The sequence below is a fragment of the Pantherophis guttatus genome, chromosome 10 (assembly GCF_059756535.1).
Source record: "Pantherophis guttatus breed Tessera chromosome 10, ASM5975653v1, whole genome shotgun sequence".
NCBI lineage: Eukaryota > Metazoa > Chordata > Lepidosauria > Squamata > Colubridae > Pantherophis > Pantherophis guttatus.
In genome coordinates, this window is record NC_142072.1 from 10,155,276 (window position 1) to 10,170,621 (window position 15,346).

The following is a 15,346-nucleotide window of genomic DNA, read 5'->3' on the forward strand; positions in this document are numbered from 1 at the left end:
AGGTTGGCTAGGCCACGCCCACCATGACCACGCCCACCCAGCAGCTGGGCAGAGAACCCCTTGCTAAAAAATTTTAAGCCCACCCCTGATAGTAGTTGTATCTTATCTTTGATGGATGTCTTGACCTCCATCAATAGTTGTGGGTGGCCCTCCAATTTATGATACTGAAAACGTAGAGTAAATAGAGGTCTTCTAATCCAGCCCCGTTTGAACAGGAGACCTATATCATTCCAGACAAGTGGCTGTCCCGTCTCTTCTTAAAAGCCTTCAATGATGGAGCACTCACAACTTCTGAAGGCAAACCATTCCTTTGGTTCTGAAGGCAAACCATTCCTGTCAGGAAATTTCTCCTCAGTTCTAGGCTAGTTCTCTCCTTGATTAATTTCCATCCATTGTTTCTTGCCTTGTCTTCTGGTGCTTTGGAGAATAGGTTGACCTCCTCTTCTTTGAGGCAGCCCCTAATATTTGAACATTGCTATCGTGTCACCCTTAGTCCTTCATTTCTCTAGACTAGACATACTATATACACATACACCAGGCAGTAGTGACAAAAATGGCTCATCCCTATAGAAAGCCATGGGCCTCTCCCATAGATGTCAAGGGAGTTATTCGTTTGAACGTAAGGAAATAAGTACATCCTGCTGCCCCTTAGCCTTTTCATAATTGCCTCTTATTTACCAGGGACTGATTCTTGAAATCATGTTCTGAAGATATCATCTTTCCTTCATCTGGGATTAAAAACGGTGGAAAAGAAAAGAGATCTTTGCCTCATCAAATTGTTATGTGTGCTTTGTCTAATATCTCTACTATTCCCTCGGTTGCATGCTTAATTCCAGATCCCCATTAGTGTCAGTTGATTTTGGGCCCTGCGTACATCTGTTGTAACATAAAACTGCCTATATTTGGTCTTCTGGTGGTTGATTGTTAATTCAGCTTCTTTCCCACCCACCCCCAATAATCACTGGCATTGGGTTATTCAACCGGAAGCAAAAGAAAACTGGTTTGCATCTTAAAATTCCCTCCACAAGAAAATTTATCCTAAGGAGATTTAATCTTTTTTAAAAAACCACACCATTATTCTTTCCATGCCTGAGATCATCTCTGCTTCATATCCCATTCCACTTCATTGCTTATGATTTTCTTTTCATTGTGTCAGAAGAATAAGTAATTCTTCTGATTTGTGGACCCGTAAGGACGATAGCAGTGGTGGGTTTCACTTATCTTAACTACCAGTTCGCTCGTGCACACGTACATGTTTCGCTTGTGCGCGTGCCACTTCTGCGCATGCGCAGAAGCGTATTGGATGACGTCTGGGTGGGTGGGCGGAGCCTCCCGCCACCACTGCTACGGGGCGAACCGGTAGCAACCCACCACTGGACGATAGGAAATTGGGAGAAGAAATAAGAGGTGGAAACCACTTGTCTCTATGAAAAACAAACATTAGAAGCCGTAATCATAGCTTTGTTCTCTGCAAAATCCAGAGAGACAAAAAAAAAAACTCCATGCTTTGCTACTTTGGTGAGTGTTTGTGAGATGGGAGGTTGCTTTCAACAAACTATAATGCCAAACACAACAAACTGGCATGAAAAACAGTGTTTTTAGAACTCCAGTATGCCTTCAGACCCACGCAGCATTTTACATCTGAATTACAGATGCCTCAAGTGGAAATATTAACGTAAGCATTATTTGTAATCTCTAAAGTCTCTGAAAATCATACACAACTGAACAGACGAAGGCAGATTGTTTGTAGCAGTGTCCTGGGGCGTAAGAAGAAACCCAGTTCTCTATCTGCTGTGAATATTTAACAAATGCTGTAGGGATCAAAAGCTTACTTCAATTACTCCTGAACTTGGCAATGCTTGTCGTAATAGTTGCTAATCCCTTTCTCTTTAAAAATAAGCAGTGCCTTTTGTGCGCAGATTCCTCGGGCTTTATGCCGACCACAGCTTTATGAATAAATCATAAGTTCTTGTCACAGGTGAGAACTGATGTAGTAAGCAACCCTTAGTAGTCATTTCAGAATTCAGATGGTTGAGGAGCAGATTAAATGTGAGGCAAGCTCCTCCTGTAAAGTACCAATTTCTCCATATAGATGGAAACAAACCAGTGTAAAAGTTTGTAAGACAGCAATAGGATAGAAGAATAGAGTAGAGCTGGAAGACCTTGGAAGTCTTCTATTCCAACCCCCTGCTCAAGCAGGAGAACTTATATCATTTCAGATAAGTGATTATCTAGTCCCATGATGGCGGACCTATGGCACACAGGTGGCACGTGGAGACATATCTGTGGGCACGCGAACGTTGCCCTAGCTCAGTTCCAGCACACATGCCCGTGCCGGCCAGCTGATTTTGGGGCATTCCAGGCCCACTGGAAGTCTCCAGGCCTTTGATCCTTTTAGTTGCTCTTCTCTGCACTTTTTCCAAAGTCTCAACATTTTTTTTGTAATATGGTGACCAAAATTGGTTGCAGTATTCCAGATGTGGTCTTATTAGAGTTTTATAAAGTGGTTTAGTATTGATGAATTCTATAGTCAACATTGAACTGTAATCCCGTAACTATCAAGTATTAATAAATACTTAGTTATTAATAAAGTTAATAATTAATAATAATTAATAGAATTATTAATAAATGAATAAGGTTGACTCAGCCTTCCATCTTTTCAAAGGTAAGTGAAATGAGGACCCAGATTGTGGGGGCAATAAGCTGACTTTGTATAAATATATAAAAGTATGAAGGCTATTGCTTAACGCATTGTAAGCTGCCCTGAGTCTCCGGAGAAGGGCGGCATATAAATTAAAGCAAAAAAATAATAAAAAAAAATAAAGATTAAAGCCAGCTGAATCTATAGAGCAGGATGAAGTAAGGCTGAAATGTTGCATTTCTATTTAATTCATTGTAGGATTGGGCTCTTCAGAGCAAAATAACTGATTTGGGTCTTGGAGAACCTTAAAGCATCCATAGAACCACTTCGTGGGGGGACGACTCCAAATGGGGTTAATGAAGCCAGGCAGGCAAGGCTGAGCCAAAATAAGCTGTCTACCTTTGCTACAGACCAATAGTTCTCAACTTCAACAGCTTTAAGATCGTGTGGACTGAAGTCCACACATCTTAAAGTTGAGAAACACTGCTATAGACAAAAGACATTCCATATTTTAGAGCAGTGTTTCTCAACCTTGGTAGTTTGAAGATGTGTGGACTTCCACTCCCAGAATTCCCCAGCCAGCATAGTAAGAATTTGCTTGCCAAGGTTGAGAAACCTTGCGGTTTAGTGTAATGTACTCCATTCCCTGGTGATTAATCTTTATGGATTCTCCAAAGCCTCTAAAGCATTCTGTACCTCATACTTTCCTGGACTTTGACTCCTGGTCCCCGCAGGCAGTGACCATGTTGGCCGAGGTTATGAGTCTGTAGAGATTCTCAGTCATCCAGGTCATGGTTGTCCCAAAGGTGCTTTTTCAGGAGGCCACTGGACTTTTTTTTTTTTGTTTTTTTCTTTTGAAGACCTTTCGCTTCTCATCTGAAGAAGCTTCATGGACGAGAAGCTAAACATGGGACTGAGGTTATGAGGTTGGAATATCTGGAAGTTACCAGATTGAAGAAACTCAGTTTGTAACTTTTCCCCCCCTTCTTCTCAAGCCTTGATGGAAATGGTAGTTTTGTTTCTAGGCTTCATTGGCAGGATCCAAGTGGTTGAGCCATGCCAAGTTTAGAAGCAAATCAGACCACCCAAAACTAAAATTGTAGAACTCCTGGGAGTTTGAAGTGGCAGTTGAAAGAAATTCCTCACATCCTCTCTCCCCAAAGATTAAGTGCAATCTCAACATGTGGCCTCCACCCAATATAAAACCAGTTTCTGGGGGTTTTTATATTTCATTTTAGCACATGTATACAGTTGCATTCAGTTCCTCCAGGCAGTTTGTAATAACAATTCAAATGCATGCAATTTTAATACCACCAGCTGAAAAATAAATAAATAAATTCAGGAGCAAGCAGGTAAAATCTGACAAAATAGGGCCTTTAAAATGTTGTGTGGTTGTGCTTGAACAGACCTCTGCCCAGTGACACTTTTTTTGTGTGTGACTTAGCGAGCAAAATAGAGACCCTCTAAGATAGCAATAGCACTTAGACTTATATACCGCTTCATAGTGCTTTTACAGCCCTCTCTAAGCAGTTTACAGAGTCAGCCTATTGCCTCCATCAATCTGGGTCCTCATTTTACCCACCTCGGAAGGATGGAAAGCTGAGTCAACCTTGAGCCGGTAAGATTTGAACTGCCAAACTGCAGCTAGCAGTCAGCAGAAGTAGCCTGCAGTGCTGCACTCTAACCACTGTGCCATGCCACCTTGGCTCTTCAAAGATGTTCAATAGGCACAGCAGCAAGGAGGATTTTCCCCAAGCCATATTTGGTGCAGGTGACTTGCGACCAGTTGACCCCAAAATTTCCATTGCTAACAGTTATAAAGTGAGTTTTGCCCCCATTTTACAACCTTGCTTGCCACAGTTGTTAAGTGAATCTGGCTTTCCCACCGACTTTGCTTGTCAAATGTTTGCAAAAGGTGATCACATGACCCCCGGTGGCTCTGCAACTGTCATAAGTACATGCCAGTGGCCAAGCGTCTGAATTTTGATCACATGACTATTGAGACGTTGCAATGGTTGTAAGTGTGAAAATGGTCATGAGTCACTTTTTTCAGGGCAGTTGTAACTTCAAGCAGTCACTAAATGAATGGTTGTAAATCGAGGATCACCTGTGTTCCTGGCAAGGTGTGATGAATAATTCCCTCCATCAGTTATTAATAAATTGGTATGGGAGAAAGATGGTTCCGACTTGATATTCTGGCTCTAAACTTTGGGTTTAAGCAGAAAAATTATGGTAGAGCCATTGGAATGGAGTTGGTCTTCTTCTTGGGCCACATCCATCATTGGACATTGGCGAGCATGTTGGCGATCCTATTTTTATCAACAGCCGCACGAAAAAGTGCTGTTGAGTTTTGTCCAAACCAATCCTTTAGATTTTGAAGCCATAATTGTTTGCCTTGTTTGCCTTCAATCTTTCCCTGAAGGATTAAGTGAAGGATGGCATATTTTTCTGGGTCTTGCATCACACATCCAAAATATTCCAACTTCCTCTTTCTTATGGTTTTGATGATTTCCGTTGGCTTTCCCAGGTGGTTTATCACCTCCTCATTTCTGATTTTGTCAACCCAACTTATATGTAACCGTTGGTCTTCATCCAGAAGAAAAAAAAAATTTTTTAAGATAACTTTTCACTTAAACATCATTTTGTGGCAACTTTCAGCTTCAGATTTGACAACCCAATTTGTCACTTAATCAGTCTTTGTGGCTCTTTTATGGTCGATTGAAGATTCTAGCCAAAACATTCTAGCCAGCACACATCTGTTCTTTTATTTCTTTCAAGGGATTCAGACCTCTTCCCGTAATATTACAGGACCAGGTCACCCCACCCCATTCCACCACCACCCCCCATCCTGTGCTCCAAAAGCAATATTTTGTTACCAAGGCAAACGTTGGGGAGGGGGGGAAACTGAATTATCTGCCAAATGTATTTAGTTGCAGATGTTTAGACATCTAGAGGGACCGATGATGTTCAAAGTTGCACGTCATGGTTTAGACTAGAGGTGTCCAACCTTGGCAGCTTTAAGACTTGTGGACTTCAACTCCCAGAATTCCCCAGCCAGCATGCCTGACACCCCTAATTTAGACAATCTGTATGGTAACATTGGACAGAATTCTTTAACCTCTGCACTGGATTTGGAACTCAAATTTCAATATCTCTGGTGGTGTCAGCTACATCAAACAGGGATAGCATCAGGTGTGGGCTGCTGGAGGTTCGCAAGGGTTCGGGAGAACCTCTAGCTAAGATTCTGTGAAGTTCAGAGAACCCCCAAATCCCACTCCCGGCTGGCCCCATCCACCCCACTCCTCCCCTCCCCTCCCAGGAATCCCCACGCAGCCCATTTTGGATGCAGGTAAGTGCAGGGCACGCTCAGAGGCTCGGGGAAGGCGAAAAATGGGCCTACCGGAAGTTTGGGAAGGCCAGAACGAGAGGGCCTCCGGAGCCTGGGAAGGACATTTTTGCCTTCCTGGAGGCTTGAGAAAAGCCTCTGGAGCCCGGGGAGGGCAAAAAGCCCCCCCACCCCTGCCAGGGTGCAGGAGGCCAACTAGGCCATGCCCACCATGGCCACACCCACCCAGCAACCGGGCAGAGAACCCCTTGCTAAAATTTTTGAAGCCCACTCCTGGATAGCATCCATTACCGCATATGTGTCTTTTGTCAAAACTCTGTTCTTTTAAGGAAGCCTTTTCTTCCATCAGCCTTCACCAATGTAATATATATGTGGTGTCTTCTTTAGCAAACATGAGAATTGTCCTAAAATCACACTGACTCTGTTTTTCTACAGGAGCCTGACACCTTGGTAACCATCAACCGAGGGGCCCTGATTGGTCTCCTCATCGTAGCGGTGGCTGTTGCCATGGTGATTATCATCAGCCTCCTGATGGTTCGCCGAAAGCCATATGGGACCATCAGTCACGGCATTGTTGAGGTACCTTTGGGGGAAAAAAAATAAGCTATCTGCTTTTGGGGTCCAGGCAAATTTGAGAAGAATCCAAGACTTCACAAAAGTTTTTGAATGCTTTCACCCACACCAGGTTTTCTCCGCTCTGTTTATCTATCCGGGGGCAGAGAGCATTGTCTTCTGTTCTGATGCATTGCAGAGATAGAAAGCATATTTTTATTTATTTATTTTATTTATTTGTTTTAATTTGTATACCGCCCTTCTCCAGCAGGACTTAGGACGGTGAACAGCCAGAATAAAACAGAACATACAAAATTTAAAAACAGTTTAAAAATAATTAAATATTTTGGCCGCAATTTAAAACAACCCAATTAAAATCAATTAAATTTAACCAAAAACAGTGGGATCAAGCCAGCCCATGGTGGCTTCCTTAGAGCTGCGGCTATGGTAGCTTTCTTCTTGGCGCATTGTTCTGCAGACACACAGCAGAAGAGATTCCATTAAATGATATCAACAAAAAAGGAATGCAAGCTTAGATAAGGGCCCAATGAAAAGCATTTCTGAGAATCGGGGAAATTGATGGGGTTGGTCTTGGGGAAACACCCAGCCAGGCAGCAAGGAGGTCTCAAGTGAGGAATTAGCCTCCAATCCCCACACAGGTGTAAGACATCCAGAACTGACTTCCCCTTAAGGCAAAGGTTGACAGTATGGGGAGATTCCTGTATTATAGTCAGAGTATAATAAAGTAGTTAGCTTGAAGCCTATGCATGTGGATTTGGTTATTTGTGCCTGGCAGATGGTATTGGCATATGATGATCATCATCATCATCATCTTTTAATGACCCCATCATCTCTTGCGGGGTGGAGTCTGGGCAACTGAATGGAGCTAGCAGAGTGTTTTAATGGCCGGATGCTCTTCCTGTCACCAATGCGGAGTTTTGTGCAGCAGGTATATTCTCAGTGTGCCCAGAGAGAGAAATATCTGCCTTTACCTAGGCGGATGTGAGGCGAGAGCATCACCTCTAGGCCACCGCACCACTCCAGATGATGATGATGATGATGATGATGATGATGATGATGATGATGATGATGATGATATCATTATCCTATTGCTTTGCATATACATGGAGAGCTTTTGCACGGAAGACAAATTCCTTGGCCAAAGAAATCACACTTGGCCAAAGAAAGTATTCAATTCAATTCCTATCCTTAAGAACTCTACTGATCAACATTCCGAATTCCAGGCATGTTGGTAGAAGCTCGATGGAGGCCCATTGCTTGACTTTAATTAACTCTCTTTTCTTTTCTTTTCTTTTCTTTTCTTTTCTTTTTGTTCCCCTTCCGGCAGGTGGATCCCATGGTTAGCCCGGAGGAGCGGCAGTTGAACAAAATGCAAAACCATGGCTATGAAAACCCCACATACAAATTCTTTGAAGAGATGAACTGAGTTCCTTGGGGCTGGGGCTTGTGGCATGACCGGGGTGGTGGGCATGACCATGTGGATGGAGGGGTTGGCATGAAGAACGGGAGGAGGGTGTTTTCCACTCAGAGCCCTTCTCTTTTTCTATGCCCCGTCTGAGCTTCGCTCCTACCACCTCATCCGCCTTCTTTTTGTTCTTCCATTTGCCATCCTGCTTCATATTTTCTGGGTTTTCTAGCTACTGCTACTAGCCTACTACTTGCCATTTCTCCCACTTCTTCCATTTCACAAGGTCTAAAATGCCTGTATCAACACACGCACCATGGTTGCGTTCACACAACACGCTTAACCAGCTTTCTTACAAACCTAGGGGCTACCTTTGCTGAAGCACTCGGCTTGATTCATTTTAATCTTGCGTTGTGTTTTTTTTTTAGGGCTTAGCATGTTGGGCAAACACATCCGATTCATTTTCAGATTTGATGTACTGTGGAAACCCAACCGCATTGGTTAATTCAGTCATCTAGTTCAGCATGTTGTGTGAACCAAGGCATTCCCACCAAGCTGCCAGCATCAGGTTTCAACTCTTGTATTTTAAGCCAACTCATCTCAATGGGTAAACTGCATGTTGTGGAGAGAAACAGTTGAATCTGCAGACTCAACATGCAGTTATGGAGGCACCAAATGTCACACCATACACCCTTATAACCTGTATGCTCCAATTAGTAACCAGTGCTCATTGTGCAACTTTCACACGTGCATCTTCCTAACTCACCTGGGGCCAAATCTTATGTTAAAATGACAGCCCATAACTCAGTATCCCCACAAAAAACACATCATCACCAAGCCCCTAGAGACACTCATCATGTGGTTTTCCACAAAGCAGCAGACCCTACATCATGGCACACATTTGTAACTCCACTTTGCAGGATTCTGTTGAAAAATGGAACACTTCCACCATACCTGTCAGACAAGGGTTACCATTGTACGCTAGAATTGCCCATTGCTAACCTAGCTTGCCTCTGGCATCGAAACCCGACTCCACCTTCACTTGCTTGCCTTTTTCTATCTCTGTTTATCTTCTGCTTCTTTACTACACTGAACTCTTCACTCCTTGCACCTAATTTATTGGAAAGCCAGCTAAAGGCTGAGTAGATTGGGAGAAGATAGCATCCATCAGCACTTTACTTGACTAGTTTGGAGAGGGGAGATACAAAGATTGAAGCTCTTTTTCTACACAGACACATCTGTTCCTTCCACTTCCCCCCTCGCACTACGTAGAGCATAAAAAGCAGGTTTGCTGAAACAGACTTTGGCTACGTTCACACAGTTCAGTTAACCAGTCCAGTTACAAACCTAACAGCAGCTGAATGCACACAATATGCTAAGCTGAATTTAAGTTGTTGGTTTATATTTCTTTTTGGTAGCTTAACAAGTTGTGTGACTCATCATTTTACGGTTTGGTGATTTGCGCAAGCCCCCACCCCCAAAAAACAGGTTAATTCAGGAACAAAATTAAGCTTCTTGTGTGAGCACAGCCCATAAGGCTGATCCTTCTCCCGGCCCAGATATTCTGAAGCTGGGAAGTTAAGTTCCATTGTAGGGCTAAGCTCATAAGCATATATGCTTCTTTGTTGTTGTTTTGTTTCTTACATTGGAAAGTTTTTCTTCCAGTAGCAATTTGCCACATGTCTTGATCACTTTGCAAAAGTATCTTCTGAGATCAACCATCTCAGCAAACCCAAATGGGGGAAGGTAGGGGGCCAATTGGACCATCTCTGGTGCCATCTCTGCCAAATGATCTGTAATTCCTAGCAACTACTAGACGGAATGGTGTGTGGAGTAATAGTCCTATTGCTGCCTTTGGACTGAACCATTTTGCTATGGCGGGGGGAAGGGAGTTGGACCAAGGAAGATACCTTTACTACCAGGGTTCCTGAGATCACTTAGAAGAGGTAACCTTAGAGATGCTTTTATCTTGGTTCCCCTTAAGCCATAATCCAGCCTTCTCCAATCTGGGTGCCCCAGAATCCCTTAGCCAACATTGCTGAAAACTCTGGGAGTTGAAATCCACACATTCTCGAGGATGGCCAAATTGGAGAACCATCAAAATTTGGAAGGGACCATTCAAACCTGCTGCGTGCAGAAAACTCACACCGAAGCATCCCTAACAGATGATGATAAAACCTATGCTTAACTACATCCAGCAAATGCGAACATTAGCACCTCTTTGGTGAGGCTGGGATAATTAGTTTGGACAGGCATAGAAATCACTTGGGCTAAGAACCACATTGGAGAGAGAAATGGGATCCATTCTTTTTTTTTCATGTTCACCTAGTGAAGAAAGTTATTTCCAGACTGAAAGATCTGCAGGTGTGGGAGGCCCTCATCCCTCACAACCGGCCTACTCCATCTGTGAGAAAAAAAGAATGTCAGGATTTCTGCCTTGAATGTCTTCTGTGTTTCATAGTTACCTTGTCATGCCCTGTCCTGTTTACCATTTAGATCTTGTTCGTTTTTAAGCTGAGGTTTTTTGAAATCGAAAGGCAACGTCAGAAAGACAAGGCAGGAGATGGAATTCAATTGCCAGCCCTCCCACCAAACTAATAAAATATTGTCACTTCTCTAAGCATGGTGCTGGACCTGTATTTTTCAATGAAATGAGAATATTCGGGGGCTGGAGGTGGCTGGGAATTGGAAATAAATTGAGGCAGAAAAGGGAGATATTTGTCTACTTGCTAGAAGGATGCAGAAGAAGTTTAAAAGAGAACTTCAGAAGACCCAACTAAGTTCTCACAAGCATTTGGGGTCTTTTTCAAGCTAAACAGTACGTGACTGTCATGACTTTAAGGAAACCTGATATATCTAAAGCTTTTGCACTTACACAATTTAGCTTTCCTGTCCAGATGTAATGATCGCTTCATTGAGGAAAAACCTGCATACGTTATTAAGAAAACACCAGACACATAAAAAAAAATGTTTAGCTGATTTTGCAGCAAAAAGTGTGACTGTTTGAAAAAAGGTTTAAAATGGGTGTACCTGGAAAAAAAACATGAAACACATTTTTCACTGACTGATTGCCAGATTCGCAATATATATGTGTGTGTGTGTGTGTGTGTGTGTGTGTATACACACACATATACCTACATACCTACCTACCTACCTACCTACCTACATACATACATACATACATACATACATACATACATATATATGGGTTTTCTATTGAAGCAACCTGGTCTGCCCAAATATGGGAAGGAGCATACTGCTTCATTTTTGCCTTTCAGCCCCAATCCAGGAGCCCAGAAAAAACTGAGAAAACTGTTTTGCAACTCCCTATTCTTCAGACATTTACATTCCTATTTCCTTAGCCTGCTTCATAGTTCTCTGGTTTTCCTTTCACCCTTATTCATTAGTGTAAACTTTGATTGCCATAACCAAATCAGAGATTGTGTAAACCTAATTTGAAGGAAATAACCCATGGCAAATTTATGGTTTGGCCAAATCTGAGCTGAGGGAAGATCTCTAAACAGATGACTAAAAAGTCTTGAAATTGAAATCAGCCTATGTCGGTTAAATTATATTCTGGATATCATCTTGAGCAACCTTTAAGCTTTGATACCATTAACATCCAGTCATGATGTATGATGCACCCATCCTTATCAAGTATCATACAATTAGTGCTTTCAAAATCATGTGGGACATGCTAGTTGATGAAGGTAGGTCATATGTTCAAATCCAAATGCCAGACATTTAAAAAAAAATAGCAAATCCTTGCATTTTTCAAAAGGGACACCAGAAAAATGAGCATGTTCCTGCCAAAGAAAGTGATGCCCAATAGGATCATAGGAGGGTGAAATCCAGCAGGTTCTGACAGGTTCTGGAGAACCGGTAGTGGAAGTTTTGAGTAGTTCAGAGAACCAGTAACAGAAATTTTGAGTAGTTCGGAGAACTGATAAATACCACCTCTGGCTGGCCCTGGAGTGGGGTGGGAATGGAGATTTTGCAGTATCCTGCCACACCCACCAAGCCACACCACGCACGCCCACCAAGCCACGCCCATAGAACTGGTAGTAAAAAAATTTGGATTTCACCACTGGATCATAGTCTAGCTGTGTGGCACACTATGCAAGCTCTCGGAGAGGATTCTAGGTAAAGAAAGTTTTATAAAAGTCCAGCTCTTCAAATAAAGATGTGGTTTATTCTAAATGATTGCTTCCTCCCCCACCCCCAAAAAAATTGATCTTGAATATTGGGGTTAAATCAGAGACCTCAATACCTCTCCTCAGGTTGTGACGTATAGAACAGTGTCCCACATGTGCTTTTTCAGGAGGCAACTGGACTTCGTTTTTCCTTTGACAACGTTTCATTTCTCATCCAAGAAGCTTCTTCAGCTCTGACAAGATGGTGGGGAATGGAAGGATTTTACATATATCTATCAAATAGCTATGCATATGTGGGATGAACACCCTTCGAATGGTGTGGGAGTATGAACGGATTTTCGGAAAGGTTGCAGACCACAGGAACCATTAAGCACTACTCAGGTGACCCTGAGGACACAGATACACCTCCAAGTGTTTCAACGAGTCTCAAAAAGGATGCAAATGGCCAGCTGCCTGCAAGGAATATAAATCCTTCCATTCCCCACCATCCAGAGTTCCAACTAATTGGAATTTTGAGGAACCTCAGACCTCAGAGCTTTCTTTTGTTGGGGGTGTTCCTTGGAACCTGGACATTATACAGGTCATTCCTGCCAATATTAGTAAAAACAGATTTTCCTAAATGATAGGGAACATACAAACCTTTGCATCATATGTCTGATGATTCATCCATAGACAAGAAAAGCCTGTTTGCAGAGAAGTGACTGGGGTATGTCTGAACAAACATGTCACACTAAGGCTGGCAAAACTCTATATGTGTTTTCAGAGGACAAACATTCAGTATACTGAGAAACCAAGATGGCCTATTATAGTGTTCTCAATCTTGGTGGCTTGAAGATGCATGGACTTCAAATCCGAGAGTTAAAGTCCACACATCTTCAAGCCACCAAAGTTGAAAAATACTCGTCTATTAGATAAAATTATGAAAGATTTGCTTCTCCAAAATAGGCTTTTTCATCCTGGTGTTTTTCCAAATTGTTGGAACATGTAGGATGTTCACCTCAATGGCAACTTTAAGTCTTGTGGACCAACTCCCAGAATTCCCTAGTCAGTATGCGGAATTCTGGGAGTTGAAGTCCACAGGTCTTAAAGTTACCAAGGATGGATGTGCCTGCTTTAAAGTCTCGGTTCCTATAGGTCAGGGGTCTGCAACCTTAAGCAATCAAAGAGCCATTTGGGCCCGTTTCCCACAGAAAAGAAAACACCGGGAGCCACAAAATCTGGATGGGCGTGACCAACTCGATGTCACTCACTTCTACCAGTCACATGATCCCCCCTAGCCACGCCTACCCAGCCGGTCATTAGGGCAGAAAACCCAGTTGTTAAAAAACACCGGGAACCACAAAACCCTTTTCACATCTCTCTCTCCCCTCCCTCCCTCCCTCCCCCCCTCTCTCTCTCTGTCTCTCTCTCTCTCCCCCTCTCTCTGTCTCTCTCTGTCTCTGCCCTGGCTGCTTCTCCATCCCCCACTGTTGCCCTTACTTTCTCAGGCCAGGCGAGCAGTGACTGGGAGGGGAGGGCGAGGGGCGGGGCCAGCCAGTGGTGGGATCACCTGACAGGGAGCCACAACAGAGGGCCCAAAGAGCCGCATGTTGCTCCGGAGCTGCAAGTTGCTGACCCCTGCTATAGGTCTACTCCAGTGGTGGGTTGCCCCCGATTCGGACCGGTTCGCAAGAACCGGTAGTAAAACCGGCAAGAGGCTCCGTCTACTGCCCCGGACGTTGTCATAGGCGATCTGCGCATGTGCAAAAGCTTCTGCGCATGCATGGAAACAAGGCGCATGCAAAGTGAGCGCACACGTGTGATCCCGTTGCGAATCGGTAGTAAAGGTAAGTAGAACCTAGCCCTGGTCTACTCCTTATATTTTACTAGTTCTAATTCTTGAATAAATTAAAGGGAAGAAAAATAGTCGTGTCTGAGGTTATTGACTATATTTCCGCCTCTTACACATGGGACCCTAATTTTTTCCCCAATAAATCTATTCACTTTAAAGTGAATCTGAGTTTTATTATTTTGATTTTCACTTTCAAAAAGACAGGAAACAAATACCGTAAATAAATTAAATGTTAATCTCATGAGGGGAGCACTTTATTTGGCTATGAAATATCTTCACAGTTAGAATCTCAATATATTTGTTCCAACTCAATGTAAAAATTTAGCTGTTCGCCAAAAAACCTGGAAAGAATTTTGAGTTGATGAATATTAAATTATGTTTGAAGAATTCCCTCTCTCAACGCACCCCCTCCAAAGTCCTTTTTTAAATAGTTCTTAAATTGCCTTACAGAGGACAATAGGATAATGTCACTATGTAGTCACTAGTGTAAAGTGGGGGGAGAAATTAATTTACTTGGTGCTGGTAGAGAGTATGATGTTTTATTATATAGAGAACTCATTCTTGTATGTTGCCCAGAGGTTGATGATACAGTATAAAATTACTGTTAATACATAATAAAACTATGCATTTGGATTTTTAATAGCATATGTTTAGCTGTCTTTCCACATTAAAAAAGTAACTTGAGATAACAAATACGGGGTGGGGGAGTGGAATTAACTTGTTATCTATCCTTCTCACATATTCAAAAACTGAAATGGACAAGTATATATTGATTAAAAATAACTAACTGCCTCACTTTTTAAGGAAGGAAACCAACAGCTCTTCAGATGTGGCTAACCTTACAACTTACAACATCTCCTTCTAATAGAAATGCTAGCAAAGATTTCTGGGATTGGAAAACAGGTTAATAAAATTTCTTTCTGAGAGCTTTTCCTTTGACAGTATGAAAGCTAATAACACAAACTAGAAAAAAGATAAGTAACTGTTAGCTGGCAGATCTAACTTGTTGCATTTCTTGTCAACCATTTTCTATCTAGCTATTAATTATCTCTTACAGGTCTTGCCCAGGCTTTTAATTTGTCTCTCAACCCTTTAGAATTTGCTGAGTTCACACACAAGCAGTGGTGAGTTGCCCCCGGTTCACACCGGTTCTATAGAACCGGTAGTAAAACAGACGGGAGGCTCCACCCACCGACCCCGACGTCATCAAAATGCTTCTATGTGCGCGCGGCCCCACTGCGAACCGGTAGTAAAGGTAAGTAGAACCCACCCCTGCACACAAGCTATTGTTTAATCCCCTTTTCAAGCAAACCTTACAACCTAGGTTCGCACATAAAAGCGTTGCTTCATAAACCACAATCACCTGGCTCAAAATTTGCCTTTAAATGAAAGAATT

At 42.6% G+C, this 15,346-nt stretch overlaps 1 protein-coding gene across 2 annotated transcripts in view; it reads left to right on the forward strand.

Annotated features, from left to right (window-relative positions):
* Positions 1-10,585, forward strand: part of APLP1 (amyloid beta precursor like protein 1) — a 49,820-nt gene extending 39,235 nt beyond the window's left edge. For both annotated transcript variants that reach the window (XM_060693992.2, XM_060693993.2), the window contains 2 exons: positions 6,423-6,566; positions 7,888-10,585. In XM_060693992.2, the coding sequence (XP_060549975.2) occupies positions 6,423-6,566; positions 7,888-7,986 (243 nt within the window). In that variant the 3' untranslated portion in view covers positions 7,987-10,585. The remainder of the gene's footprint in view (positions 1-6,422; positions 6,567-7,887) is intronic.
* Positions 10,586-15,346: the final 4,761 nt, after the last annotated feature.